Source organism: Podarcis raffonei, chromosome 8 (genome assembly GCF_027172205.1).
Source record: "Podarcis raffonei isolate rPodRaf1 chromosome 8, rPodRaf1.pri, whole genome shotgun sequence".
Taxonomy (NCBI): domain Eukaryota; kingdom Metazoa; phylum Chordata; class Lepidosauria; order Squamata; family Lacertidae; genus Podarcis; species Podarcis raffonei.
In genome coordinates this window covers 43,165,340-43,180,281 of record NC_070609.1, presented here as the reverse complement: position 1 = coordinate 43,180,281, position 14,942 = coordinate 43,165,340, and the positions used below count along the sequence as shown (strand labels likewise).

The 14,942-nt window shown below is 40.7% G+C and overlaps 1 protein-coding gene across 1 annotated transcript in view; it reads left to right on the top strand.

Annotated features, from left to right (window-relative positions):
* VAT1L (vesicle amine transport 1 like) overlaps positions 1-14,942 on the top strand; it is a 46,600-nt gene that overhangs the window by 14,472 nt on the left and 17,186 nt on the right. The window contains exons 4-7 of the mRNA XM_053399596.1: positions 4,250-4,392; positions 8,404-8,507; positions 11,502-11,557; positions 12,113-12,307. Of these exons, the coding sequence (XP_053255571.1) occupies positions 4,250-4,392; positions 8,404-8,507; positions 11,502-11,557; positions 12,113-12,307 (498 nt within the window). The remainder of the gene's footprint in view (positions 1-4,249; positions 4,393-8,403; positions 8,508-11,501; positions 11,558-12,112; positions 12,308-14,942) is intronic.

The window sequence follows — 14,942 nt, the reverse complement described above, 5'->3', positions numbered from 1 at the left end:
TAACCCATAAGTTCAGAAAACCAGTGTAGTGTAGTCATTAAAAATTGGACTTGGGGTATCTCCTTCCTGTTCCTAATGTCCCCTTCTGGGAACAGGATTTGAGCACACCCACAGCTTTGATTGAAGTGTTGAAAAGGAATGCTTGAAAGGCCCAATTGATTTTGGGGGTTGAGCATACACCAGGCTACTCATTCATCTGTACCAAGGAGGGCATTGAAAGGTCTGTGTGCTCTTTCATTCTAATTTATTGCTATGTCTGGCTCTCAGAGGAAGAGATCAATGTAAATCACAATATGCCATGCTGATTATACCGCTAGGCCTTCAAGAGGCTTTCTTCTCTTCCACTTGGGACCTTGATTGGCACACCACTTAGGGGAGCTCTTAAGCATTGCGGGAGCTGTTCCGAAACACTTGGTTAACCTCCTATGCCATCACCTGAGCTTACCCATATCACTGACTGTGCGGGATGAACATTGGTGCAATGCTCCTTTGCCTCTGTGGCTGAAGCCTAAAGGGAAGAGAGGAAGACAGACTTAAGGCCTCTCACCAACTCAATTAACACACAAGGGTTCTGGCTAACTATTCTAATTCCCAACCTCCACCCAGTCAACTAAAGTTCTGAACAGAGCCTGTGCATACACAACTGTGGCTTCATCTGTACCATGCATTTAAAGCAGTATGATGCCACAGCCACAGCCCCCCCCCAAGAATCCTGGAAACTGTAGTTTGTAAAGGTTGCTGAGATTCGTTAGGAGGCCCCATTTCCTGCACAGGGCTGCAATTCCCAGAGTTCCCTGGGAAGAGAGGTGGATTGTAAATTTCACTATGGATTCAAATAGCAAACCAATGGAAGAGGGGACCATGTAAGAATGGAAGGGGTTAAATACCCCTTCCCCACCCATTGCAGTCCTGTTGTTGCTCAGACCCCACCCCCAACAGCTGAGATGTACATTAATTGTGTTCATGCCATTAATGTAATGTCTAGTTGTGCCCTAAATCAGTTTCAGTTCAAGAACTGGGTTTACAGAGTGACTATTGACATTTCCCCCCATTCAAATATTATTTCCCTCAGGAACTAAAATCAAAAAGAGATTCATGCAGAAGCATTGATTGCTACCCTATAGCAGCAACTTGATCTCCAGTTTCAAGTTTGACTCAAAACAGTTTGAGCTGACTACAAAGGGAATGTCATATGTTTGAACTACAAAACTTAGCTGGGTCAGAGTGCAGCTTTGCTTCCCTTTTTGTAAAAACCATCAACTAATGCTGTTGCCTTCCTGCACATATTGAATATCCATTGTCAGTGCAAACTTGCTGAACCTAGAAATCCAATGCATCATACTTAAAGCCCATATGTGTACATTTTAGTCTGCATTTTCAAAGCACCTGATGGAGGTTTTCCTTTTTAAAAAATATAATTAGGTCTTCAATCAGGGTGCTATGCTAATATCATTTTAAATTCATTATAATTTTGACTGTTCCATGGCTGTTGTCTGGAAGAAGACTCACTTTACACCTTTAAAAACAGAATCTGAGCTAGGTTCCTCCTGGCCTGCAAACCTGTAATGGGCAGGATATTCATTCAAACATACAACCCTCCCACCTCACTTGAAGTGGTACAGTCCAGCAATAGATACGTGATCAAGTGTTTTGTCTCTAAGATATTGGAGAAGGCCAAAGGGGTGGACACAAGTAAAAGTGTTTGGGGATCCTGGACAGGGAGAAGTACAGTATAGAAAGAACAGCTGGGTCTGTGCACAGCTGCCCCAGGTGGTGAGTTCCTGAACTACAGGTGGTAGCTTCTCACTCATCATTATATTCATTTGATTTATTGCAGTGATTTCCAAACTAAATTTCTCATGGACCATGTGAAATTCACTGAGAGTTTTGATGGATCACTAAAAAAAATAAATCTGCCTATTTTAGCAACTGTAATGTAGTGTGCTAGATGCTGTGTGACTTTAAATGTATTTCATTGCTTCTTTTATTTGTTATATTGCATTTTATTATATTACACCTTCCTTGAATTTATAGATTTTTGCAAAAGAAAGAGGGGGGTTTGCCCTGCCGGACTTAAAAATTTATTATGAAGCAGCAGCTTTTTGCTGGTTGAAAGACTGGCTACTTCTTGAGAATACAGACATTTTGGACCTAGAAGGGTTCAATAACAGATTTGGTTGGCATGCATATATATGGTATGACAAGGTAAAAATCCATAAAAGCTTCAAAAACCATATTGTTAGGAAGGCATTATATAATGTTTGGATTCGTTATAAAGACTTGTTGGAAAGTAAAACCCCTAGGTGGCTGTCACCAATGGAGGCTAAGGAAGTTAAAAAACTTAATATGGAATCTAAATGGCCAAAATATTGGGAAATTGTAGAACAAGAAGGTGGAAATGTGAAATTACAGAGTTATGAGAAACTGAAGTTTAAAGTAAGAGATTGGCTACATTATTATCAGATAAATGAAACCTTTAAACAAGACAGGAAAATCGGCTTCCAGGTGGAGAAGTCAAAGTTAGAAACAGAATTGTTAGAACCCAATAGGAAGAACTTGTCTAGAATGTACAACTTGCTGCTGAAATGGAATACACAAGATGAAATGGTTAAATCAGCTATGATCAAATGGGCACAGGACATTGGTCATGACATTATGTTTGCTGACTGGGAACAGTTATGGACCACCGGTATAAAATTTACGGCATGTAATGCCTTAAGAGAGAATATTATGAAAATGATTTATAGGTGGTACATGACCCCAGTCAAGCTTGCAAAAATTTATCATTTGCCCAATAATAAATGTTGGAAATGTAATGAAACTGAAGGTACTTTCTATCACCTTTGGTGGACGTGCCCAAGGATTAAGGCCTTCTGGGAAATGATATATAATGAAATTAAGAAGGTGCTTAAGTGTACCTTTCACAAAAAACCAGAGGCTTTTCTCCTGGGCATGGTGGGCCAATTGGTGTCAAAGAAAGATAGGATGTTTTTTATGTATGCTACAACAGCAGCGAGAGTTCTACTAGCAAAGTATTGGAAGACACAAGAACTACCCACACTGGAAGAGTGGCAGACGAAGGTGATCGAGTATATGGGACTAGCAGAGATGACGAGCAGAATCCGTGACCAAGGGAAAGAGACGGTGGAAGAGGATTGGAAGAAATTTAAACTTTATCTTAAAAATTATTGTAAAATTATTGAGTGCTAAAATGTCATAGGTAAAGCATAACAGATTTGCAGCGATAAATGAATGGATAAGAGGAAAGAAAGAGGTCAAAGAAAGGAATTAAGTAATTTGGGACCAGGGGTTGCTGGAAAAAAAGCTCAAAACAGGGATGCAGAAAAGGGGGGCATGGGGAAGTCGCTGAAATTGGGTACATGAAAAAATTTATGAAATTATACATGTCTATATGTTTGTTTGTTTGTGTTTGTCTTTGGTATTGTTTTATACTGTATGTTGAAAAACCAATAAAAATTTTATATAAAAAAAAAGAATTTATAGATTTTAAGTGTTCCTCACAGACATGCCACATATCTCCTGAATGAAACTCAGAAACCGCTGGTGGTCTGTGGCACATAGTTGGGAAACCTGTTATTTATTGAAAGTATTACTTTCCTATCTCTAAGTTAAAGATTTTTCAATGTTGCTAACAACATTTTAGAGAAACAACACAGCAATGTGTGTGTGTGTGTGTGTGTGTGTGTGTATATATATATATATATATATATATATATATATATATATTCAAAAAAGGAAGATTTAAAACAGAAGAGACTCGATCAGTAACACCAATAATATCAGCTTCCATTAAATGCTAGAGAATTCTAAAATGAAAGTTGATGAAACTGGATCCTGAATTTTAAACACCCATGTATTCTTCTCTGGATGCTCTTTACACGTCAGCATTCAGAATAGCTGAGTCCATCTATAGCTGCCCATTGTGGTGAAACACTGAAGTGCTGGCAGCTTTTGAATGAAGTATCTTCAGAAGCTGGACTAGCTCCACGAACTCAGGCTGGCTGTTGGAACCTCCTGGCTGTCCACTTGAGCCTTTCTTGAGCAACAAGGTCTTCCTGGTCTAGAAAAGAAACCCAATTCCCCCATTGCTTGTCTCATTGCAACTTGCAGGAGGGGACATATGACTTCATTAGCAACTGAGAGGGTCTAAACCAAGGGGTCCAAATAAATAAAAGATAGATAAAAGACTCCATTTGTCAGAATAGCTAATGCAGTGGTGCATTTGCAGGGACAAGCCGTTGCTCAGCTCTGCTCAACAGTCCCCGACGTTACCGTGTTTGGAACAGCTTCTTCCTTCAAGCATGAGGCAATCAAAGATTCTGTAACCCACCTGTTTGACCGAAATGCAGATTACGTCCAAGAAGTTAAAAAGTAAGAGATTTGCTTTATTTTACTTGTTGAGAATAACTATAAAAGCTAGCAAAGTGTTATTCATACTCAAAGTAGACCTGCTGAAATTCATGGGCATGACTAACTTGGTCTGTTAATTTCAATGGGTGTACTCTGAGTATTTATTTATTATCTATTATTATCTAGTTTATATCCTGCTCTTCCTTCCAGGTAGAGTAGAGCTTAGTTGGATACAACCTAAAATGTGAGCTATGTTCCATATATGATTTCTGTTGTCCTATTTTGTAGGCTTTCGTCATACTTATAGGTGGGTGGGTTTATAATCCTTCATTGAGAATTATGGGATGGCTCCCTAATTGTGGAAGGCTGTCCCCAGAGAACCACACCTGGCACCTTTGCAACCTGCTTTTAGGCACCAGACACACACATTCTAATTTACACAGACTTATGACTTTTTAACAGGGAGGGTAATTGATGTCTCTTTGTTCAGCTCATCCTTTAACTGATGTGGGGAGGACTTGCTCCTTTTAACTATACTGCCAGATGAGTATTTTAGTTTTTGTTTATTATTTTTATCTGCTTTTAATGTTTTTGTCGTTTTATTTTCACCATGTAAGTTGTTTTGAGGCACCTGAGTGCAAAACTGCAACTAATAAACACCATAAATATAGATTACAGCAGCAAATCCCATCAGTTTTTCCAGCTGCTGTGGTTATCACAGAATGACCGCTTAACTATCTTTGTGCTCCAGCAGCTTTGCATGCTACGAGCATGATCCACTTACACCATGGATGCAGTGTCTGTTAGGAAGGATGCCAAGATGTCTCAATAGAGCCCTGCTTTCCCCCTTTCACCACTTACGCATGTGCCTTGGCACTCAAGCAGGCTGCACAGGAGACTAGAGAAGATCTGTGTGCTTGTCCATTCCCCATGTAACCTTCCTTGCCCATGCCTTGCAAGTGACTCATGTTCTAGGAACTTCCATGAGGTAGCAAGGAAGGTCTGAGATTTTGCCCTTATATTCTTAGATAAGCATCAGGACTGCTCTTGAGGACGACAAAGATATTGGTTGAACTGGCTCTAAAGAGGATGATGTCTACATGAAAAGTGTTTTTTAGTTTCTGAAAGGAAAGGCTAATCATTGTGCTTTTACAAGAGGAAGCTCATCAAAAGATGATATTATTAGCTTACACTCCTTTTTTTATTGCTCGGGGCAAAGGATTATATCTTTCAATAAAATTGTTTCAACTTACTAAGATGAAAAGAGGTGGAAAATCCAATTGACACCTGTTAAAATGCAAACCAGTACCTCAGTTGAGCTAAGTGGGAAGGGGCTCAGGTTTCTCCCTAGGGCATTCTTGAACTAAACCAGAATGATGAGTTGTTATTTCTGGAAGCAGCATTTGAAATCTCCAGAGTCAAGTGAAAGGAGGTTTTCTTCTTTGTCATAATTTGCAAAAATGGCATTGCAATTTGGGGTATTCTTTCTTGATACTCTGCTCCCATTCATTCTGCTGTCAAGTGGAACATATTCAGCAATCACATGTAGCATCATGACAAACAACCTGGGCACTTTACTGTGCATGGCAAAAGACACAGAGGTGGATGAGGTTCAACCTATTTTCTCACTGGGAGGGGAACACACAACCACAAGTACATCATTCAGGGCCCTCCTGGCCAGAGGACACAGCCTTGCCACTATCCTCTGACCCTGGAGATGAGTCCCCAGAGTACCTCTATCTCCTCAGCCTCAAAGAAGTCAAAATAATGTGAGGGCCCTGTAGCCAGCCTGCCAACTCCTCTGTAGAGGCACAGCCAACCATACTTGGGGGCTGGTCAACTTATTTTACCTGTCCTTATTTTATTTGTAAGCTGCCTTGAGTCTCCAAAAGGGAGAAAGGTGGGGTATAAAAAATATAACAAGAACAACAACTTATTTAAGGCTTCAGTTGGCTGTTGCACCATGTGGAGACAACAGTTCCTATGGGTGCCTTAGCAGGCCTTTTTTTTGGAACTGTCCAAGGTCCTGTTCCTTTCTGCTTTCTGACTTGAATTGACTGTAATCAGACACTGCCTGCTTATCCAACAAGCCTTATGCTCCCATGGAACTGAGCAATCAGCCTGCTTTATGTGGTGCTGAAATGTCACATGATGTATAATAGCAAAGGGTTTCATGTTGTCATTGCACAACCACAGGAACATATTGCAGGTTGCAGTCATCCGACTTCTAGTTGAGGCCTCTCTAGTATTCCATATTTTCCTAAATCACCCATCTAGTGGCAGGTGCTCTTCTTGTTTCCGAAAAAGAAAGAAAAATCATCTTTCAGGCCACAAAGTTTAGGCTGTGCTATGACTATAGGTGCTATTATCTAATTTCAGACAGTATCATTGCTATAAAATAAACGCCTTTTGTGTGGATTAAAAAATGTTTGGTGCACCTTATGTCTTTCAGTCTCTCTAGGGTGCAATTATCCATTTTAGCTGCACCAATCATTTCCATAACTGTTTAATTAAAATTAGCATAATTGCAGAGTGCATTCAAATCTGGCCTATTGCCAGGATTTCACAGGTTTGGTTAGGATGAAGAATTATTAAACAAAAAAACCAAACAAAACAAAAAAACAGAAATTGCCATTTAAGCGAGAAAGGGAATACAGTTTGAATCCTGGCTTTTTATCCTTTAAGGCAGATCTGGGAAAACTTATTCAGCCTAATGGTCACTTCCCTTTCTGAATAATCTTCTGGGGACCTTATGCCTTTGGTAGGCCAAACCAAAATGGAAAGTGGGTGGAGCAATAAATTTTAATGCTGTCTCCAACACACACACACTAATAGACAAATTCTGGGGCCACAGAATTCTTTTGGCATCGTGTCACCTTAGGCAAAGTATTCTTATTTTTAAGTGAAATGTGTGGGTTTAAAAAAAATGACAGGGGCACAAAAAACCTATTGTATGCTGTATGTGACTCATGGGCTGCATGCTGGCCAACCCTGCTCTAACCACTATACCACACTGGCTTGCCTCACTCAAAAAAGGGGGGGGACATGATTATGCAAAGCAAATGTCTGTGTTCAGTAGAGTCCTTACAATCAGTTGTAACTACAGTTACTTCTTAACTTAAAATGCTCACAATCCCTGCTTTTGTTGTCTTTATGCACTCCTATAAACTGAGCTGTAATTTATCTTTATTTCTGTGGTGACAGCCTCTGCTCCCATCCTGTCTTGTAAAATTGCAATAGCAATAAATAATGACATTTTATATCTCCTTTCTTCCTCTGTAGTCTGCTGCAGAGGTTAACAACCTGTAGTTTTAACTTCCCTGGTTTGTTTCACTTAATTGTCTGGTTATAGTCCCATCATCTATATTGGCCCAATATATACAGAGTCCATACCAAGTAGGTATAGGATTGCAACCTAAGTTACAAGGTGTCTAAGGAGACTCAACAAATCTTAATTGTATGGTTAATACTAGGAATGAGAAGAGTAATCCAGTCTAGTTCCATTCCATTCCCTTTCCTGATCCATTCTGTACCATTTGCACATAACTGTGCAGAACTTTAAAAATAACAACCCATAGAAACCCCTGATTTCACCCCCTGGTATCATGCGAGTGCCATCTGAGCCACAGATTGCAGACTTTCTCAGAAGGCGTGAGTATAAGTCTACCATATGCAGCTGATGCATTGAAATAAGACAGGAACGTTCACACTGGCAAGTGCTTTATCTATGGTCCTTGGCACATTTATGCATCTGTCTCTTAGGAGTAGGCTGTGGTGGTGAGTACTTGAACCATTTATTCCTTCTTGTGGTTCATGAGTCCATTTAAGTCATACTTAGGGTGGACCCACTGAAATCAATTGGCATGACGAACTTACATTCTCAGTGGGTCTGCTCTGAATATGACTTAGCTGTATGCAGCCCCATTTTTAAAAAAAATTGTATGGGTTTCAGTTGCTCAGAAAATCTTCTGAGGTCTATGGAGTCGAAGGCAGCAAGCCGCATTGTCTTAATTTGTGTCTGTTGCTTTTTAGAATCTCTGCAGATGGCGTAGACATTGTCCTGGACTGCCTTTGTGGAGAAAATACAGGCAAAGGCCTCAGTCTTCTCAAACCACTCGGGACTTACATTTTATATGGTGAGTGAAAGTCAGCTGGCAAATAGAACCCCACCCGCTCTGCCAATCGCCACTCTATGGTAGCCAACTCAGGTTGTCATTGGTATCAATCTATGGTGTCTCATATGGTGGAAATGGATGGCATCAACTCAGAACTGCTCTATGATGCAGTATGCATGAACCATAATTGCGGCCTCAATGGACAAATACAATTATTATTATTATTATTATTATTAATTACAATATAACCCACCTTTCCTCCAAAGAATTCGTGGTGGCATACATGGTTCTCTGTCCCATTTTATACTCACAACAAAAAGCAGCACAGCTACTGTTCTGGGCAGCAAGTGAAAGTAATCCCTTTCTGGCATTACTATACAGAGGGAGACATACGCAGACACATACACACATAGAAGAAGCAGGCAGCTTCAGGACATATGTGACTGGGGCTGCATGTCTACCTGTGCTTAATGCAGGGATAGGCCTCTGAACATTATGGACCATAGGTGCCATCAGCCCCAGTCAGCATGACTAACATAAAAGTGCTAATTCATTTGAATTGCCTCTGAGTCTGCTCTCATACTAATGCTTGGAGTTTGAACCTTGAAGGAACATAAGAGAAATTTACACCAGCTCTAGGCAATGCAATGGACATCTAGTTTACAGGCATCCTTTACCTTTTCATACATTGAGGGTATCTAGGGGGCAAAGGGGCAGTTGCACACAGGCACACCATTAACCATTATCCCCAGATCAGTAGCTTTCATTTGGGGGTGGGTGGGGTGGAGAGAATAGGCTTCTAGCATTTGAAGAACCTGAAATATAGGGCAAAATGTATGTTCACTATTCTTCTTACTTTTTTTAATGAGAAACTCACCTGCTCCCTGATTCAGTGCTTTGCTTGCATTTCACCAAGCTGTAAGATTGTCGAGTCTTAACATCAATATGTGAGCAGTATCTACTTCCTGCTCCAATTCAGGATCCAGCTCAAGTCCCTCATCTGGCAGCATCCCCTACTTTAGCTCCCCGTGGACCGTTCCAGATTCTGGATTGCGAGACACTGATCTCAAGTCTTGATTTGAATGCAGCCATCATTGCATGATTGACCCTGACAGCTGAGTCATGGAGGGAGATGCGGAGGAGAGAGCTGAGGCAGGGTATAAAGCAAGCCCAGCTTGGCAGAGAGGAAGAAAAGGCCCTGTCAATGATATCAAAAGGTTTAGCAGAAACCCCTCTCCCCACATTATCTCTCAAGGATTTCACTTCCCCTGCCTCACAAAGTATCCTTTTGGCAGCACAGAGAAAGCACCCTTCCCTGCCAAGAGAGGACCAAGGAATCTGGGCTGTGAGCCCAATTTCTCCTTGTGCACAAAGGATGCTCTTGGTAGAAAAACAGAAGGACCCCTCCCCCCAATCTCTGAAAGAATTCTTCAGAAGAGAATTTGGCTCTGTGGGTGTATGCCAGAGAATGCACCATACTTAAGAGTTCAGTTCTCATCTACATTTGACAATGACAACTCCCCCCTGCCCACTTTGCTGTTATTGGGCATTCAGTCATCTGGCAGTTCCTGGGACTGGTGGGGGTGAAAGGCCCATGATGAGGTTGGCAAAGTGTCTGTGGGCAGGCTGTGTGAGTGCCAGGATGGTCTCCCCAGAATCATCAGGCCTATCAGGCATGCTGGCTCACTTACCATCTTCCAACACAATTGGATTACTCTCTCTCTCTCTCTCTCTCTCTCTCTCCACAAAAGCAAATGACAAGAAAACACTCAAGACATAGCAGGCAGCATCCTTAGTTATTACAAATCAGTCTTTGATCATCAGTTCATACTGCCAGATTCTCCTAGTTTTCCATAATTATGGATGCATACAAAATAACTCGTTCATCTGGGATCTTGACAATATGTTTACACCAATAAAGCAGATGTTCTACACCAGCTTTCCCCCAGCTTGGTGTCCGCAAAATGGTCTGGATCAATAGTAGCAACAGGTGGTGTGTTCATACCAGAAAATCCTCATCCATGGGGAATAATACAATCCCCAAACATCTGGAGGACACCAGGTTGGAAAAGCCTGCTCTCTGCACACACATTTCAGTTAAAATATTTCTCAACTGCCCTTCCTCAAAAATATTACAAGTCAGTGTGCAAACGTGTACACTGCCAAGCCCAGGCTGGTTCATCTCTGTTTCCCTTCACTGTCAAGGACATAGACTCTTTCAGAGACTTTAGTTTTATTTACAATTTATATGCCAACTATTACTGTTCTCAGGGTGTCTTGCATAATGGTAGAAATGGCTGTATTGGTTTTAGTTTTTTGAGTCTGTAACATTTTGCTTTTCATCTTATTTTTATCCCTTTTGGCTATGAACACTATTATCATTTTTTAAACAGCAACAACAACAAACAAACAAACCATGTAAACAGTTGTAAAACAACAGCAAGTGATGGTAAATCTTTTCAAATACAAAATTCCATTTTCAATTCAAAGGAAAGAGAAATGTGTTTCAGCTATCAGAAATTGGGAAGAACTATACTGAAAAACAAGTATGTAAGGCACTGTACTGTACTGGGGGGGGGAGTATGTAGGACATAAACACAAAATCATGCAAGGCAGCTTTCCTCAACCTGATGCTCTCCAGATGCTGCTGGACTACAACTCCCATAATCCCTTATTATTTGCCCTGCTGGCTGAGGTTGATGCAAGTTAGAGCCCCAAAGATCTTGTGGGTACCAGCTTGGTGAAAGCTGGACTCTATCAGATGCCTCACTGCATATTTGAATGGACACAAATTTTCAGAGGTTTGCATGTGTTCTGAAACTGTGGACAGGATGTGCTATTCTTTCTCAGTGCTACTTTCATAAAATCTTTACAGAGAACTGGAATGTTATTTTAAGATTTTGATTCGGATCTCCAAATTCTTAAGCCTGGTCCTCAAGGCACACAATGAGCAATATTTTAATTTAAAATGTAATTATCTTTCTCCCACCCCTATCCTGGCCCTTATTTTTCTAGGCTCATCAAACATGGTTACCGGGGAAACCAAAAGTTTCTTCAGCTTTGCAAAATCAGTAAGTATAATAACTTTGTGGCTTGGCTAGATGGTGCTCATTTATATGTCACTAAATCATTGGCTCGGAAAAGGACTCTGAGCTGGATCTAGACACATCAAAGAAGTGTTTCAGTTTAAAGCATTGTAAATTTAAACAGGGAAAACAGATAGAGGAAAACGGAACTCCACGTCACCATCTGGTGGCACAATGTTATATCGCACATACAACACAGATAAATCGCTTTTTCTTTACCAGTCTAGCTGAGTCCTAGTTCAGTCCCACCACCACTAGTGCACCAGGCACTCTTTGTTTTAACAGAATGGCTAACCTTTGCAGACTCAAAACCAGTGCACATAGGAGAATAATCCTGATTTCTTAAAATTAAATATTGCCATTTCTGGTGGTTGCCAGTTTTAGTTCTACTCAGAGTTGACCCATTGAGGCTAGTCATGTCCATTCATTTCACTGGGTCTATTCTGCCTAGAATTAACATTGGATAAAACTTTATCGCTTTATACTTGCTTAAATAACTTACACGGGTCTGATCTTGTTGCTATTTGCTTATCTCTCTAGTGGTGGCAAGTGGAGAAAGTGAACCCGATCAAGCTATATGAAGAAAACAAAGTCATGGCTGGATTTTCTCTCTTAAACCTGCTTTTCAAACAAGGCCGAAGTGGCCTGATTCAAAATGTAATGGACAAACTCTTAAAACTGTACAACGAGAAGAAGATCAAACCTCTCGTTGATTCACTATGGGCCCTGGAAGAGGTAGGATAATCACCTCTCTTTCATCTTACTCTGATACATTTTTTTTAAAAAAATGCATCCCTGAATTAAGATACTTAGGCTGCAATCTTACCTGGTAATAAGATCAACTGAACACTGTGTGACTTACTTCTGAGGACACATGCGTAAGATTGCATTGTTAATTATTTTCAGGAAATATGACACCTGTGCATATAATTTTGATTCCTCTAAATGAGCTAGTTTGAGAACTGGCGTTTTATATGTTTGCATTTATAATAAATATATGAATCTTTGGCTGGAGATGACTAGGCAGAATAATTCTGTTTTGTAGTTCCTTTTCTGATTCTGAACACTGATGTCTGTGAAAATGCCGCTGCTGATATGAGCTTTGACAGATTCTTACTGATTTTCATTTTGTTCAGTATAATCACAGAGACTTCATCTTGTTCAGTATTGTTGCACATGTTGGATGTTTTCACTCTGCATGTGCATTGATCTCAGTTGCACTGTGGAGGAATTGGCCTCTACAGTCACTTACGGACTCATTGTCCTGCATTCCTATGAATGAAAGAGCTGAGGTTAACAAAGGAGGGATATAAGCAAATGCAGTCACACATACAGTGTTTTGTTTGGGGGTGAGAACCAAGATACCAGTCACAGGAAATGTGAGTTTTGAGAGAGAGGTAAAGAAAGACAGCCAAGGCCATAGCCAGAAGTGTCATGATGCAGGAGGCCTATGGGGTTGGGGAATTTTTTTTAAAAAAAATAATAATAATTTCTGCAGCAATCGCTGCAGGACCGGCAACACACAAAATCCAGCTAGCCTGATATTCTTTACAATTACCTAATTGCATCAAATGCCAATGAAATAGCATTTAATTGTTTTCTTATTCATAGGCCAGAAAGGCAGGAACAAGTTTACCATTTAGTAAGCTATCAGGCAGCATTCTGCCTGCACATTTTCCTTATCTCTCTATTAGTAAATGAGCTAGTGCTGGGATCTATTGACCATGTGGTGCTCTAGCTAATTTCAGCCTCTTAAAGACTTCTAGATGCAGCCTAGCTCCACCAACCCAGGCTAAGCATTGGCACCTCCTGGGCATAAAGGGGTATAGGTAGGATTGCCATATTCCCCAAAGTGAAAATCCAGTCAAAGTTGTTGAGTGGCAAACATCTCCCCAAAAAACCTATGTCTTTGGGGAGCATTTTTCTTATAAAATTGCCCTAGTTGCCATATGTACGGGTTTTCCTGGACATTTTTCCGATTCAGCAAAAATCTGCCCAAACGCCATTTTGACAGTCCGATTCCCAAACATATGGCAGCCCTAGTATAGGACTTTTCCCCAGCTCACTCTTACTTGAGCAACAAAGTCTATATTAGTTCTAATGTGTCTTGCATTTCTGGGCTTGCTTCTTAGTCCTCCAGGTGTCCTCCAGTCCTGCCTTCTGATTCTGTTCACTCTTCAGTCCTGACTACTGGCTTGAACCTGCCTCTTGGTTGGCATTGACTCTTGATTGCCTTTGCATGCTGGCTTCCAGTTTCTGACAGTATCGAGCCTGTGGTTTTTGAGAGGCTCCCTATGGCATTCAATGCACTGTGTATCCTAGATAAGAGTCTCCTGGTATTGGGGTAGTGAAGGAAGCATGGATAATGAATATATAACACAGATTCCTGTTAGTGTGACTTGCAAGCAGATGCAAAGCAGATTTCAGACTCTGCTAGAATTCGCAGATTGGATTTGAAAGTAACATATAGGCCTGTAACCAGATGTTGCAGTGAGTCATCACACTGTTGTTCTTCAAGGTTCCAGCGAGCCTCAAACAGGAACGTTGTAGTTCTGTTCATTTTTAAGGGGGAGTGTAAGCAAAGAGACATCTCTCTCATTCTGCTCCCATAAGGCCTTCCCTTGATGCAAGATCATTTGGATTTTATTGTATAGGTAAATAGCAAGGTTGTGGAGAGTAGTGAAGGTAGAAGGCATCTTTCCCCGCTTTCCTTCCAGTTGGGACATCACCGTATGGTGCAGGAAAGAGAGTTTGTGGTTTTCTTCTTGACTCTAATAGCCCATCCAGGATACTTTGTGTAAGCTGCTAGTTCTCATTGCACTGTTTTTGATTCCCCTGCCTAGGTTTTTCCCCATTTAATTGTGTGTGTGTGTGCACGCGCGCGCTTCTGCAAACTTGGAGGGTTCCCCAAGACTGCTGCTACCTCCCTCTTGTGCATGGATGGTACAGTTTTGGCTACATAAGGTTGGCACTGGGAAAATGAATTCACTTTTGGTGTATATGACACCTTCAATTGCAGGTGGTACTCTGTGCTAAAATGAGAAATAGCATGTGCTCAGCCCTCTCGTTTACAGTATAAAAGTAAACTCGCTGTTAGGGAGAAAGGGAAAGGGAAATGGGAGGTGAATCAGTCGGGAAAAGCCACAGTGAATACCAGTTGCACTCATTTTTGAGGTGGTAAACCTTAGAATGGGAGAATGATCTATTTGCACAGCAAAAATGTCAACTCCTGGTATGACATTTACTTTAACCATCATGATAAGAATGAGATACTGAATTAAAGTACAGAAGACATAGATTCAGATTTTTTATCAATTTACATTACATTCAACAAGAAGGTAAAATAAACACAAAAATAAATCCTTTTGAC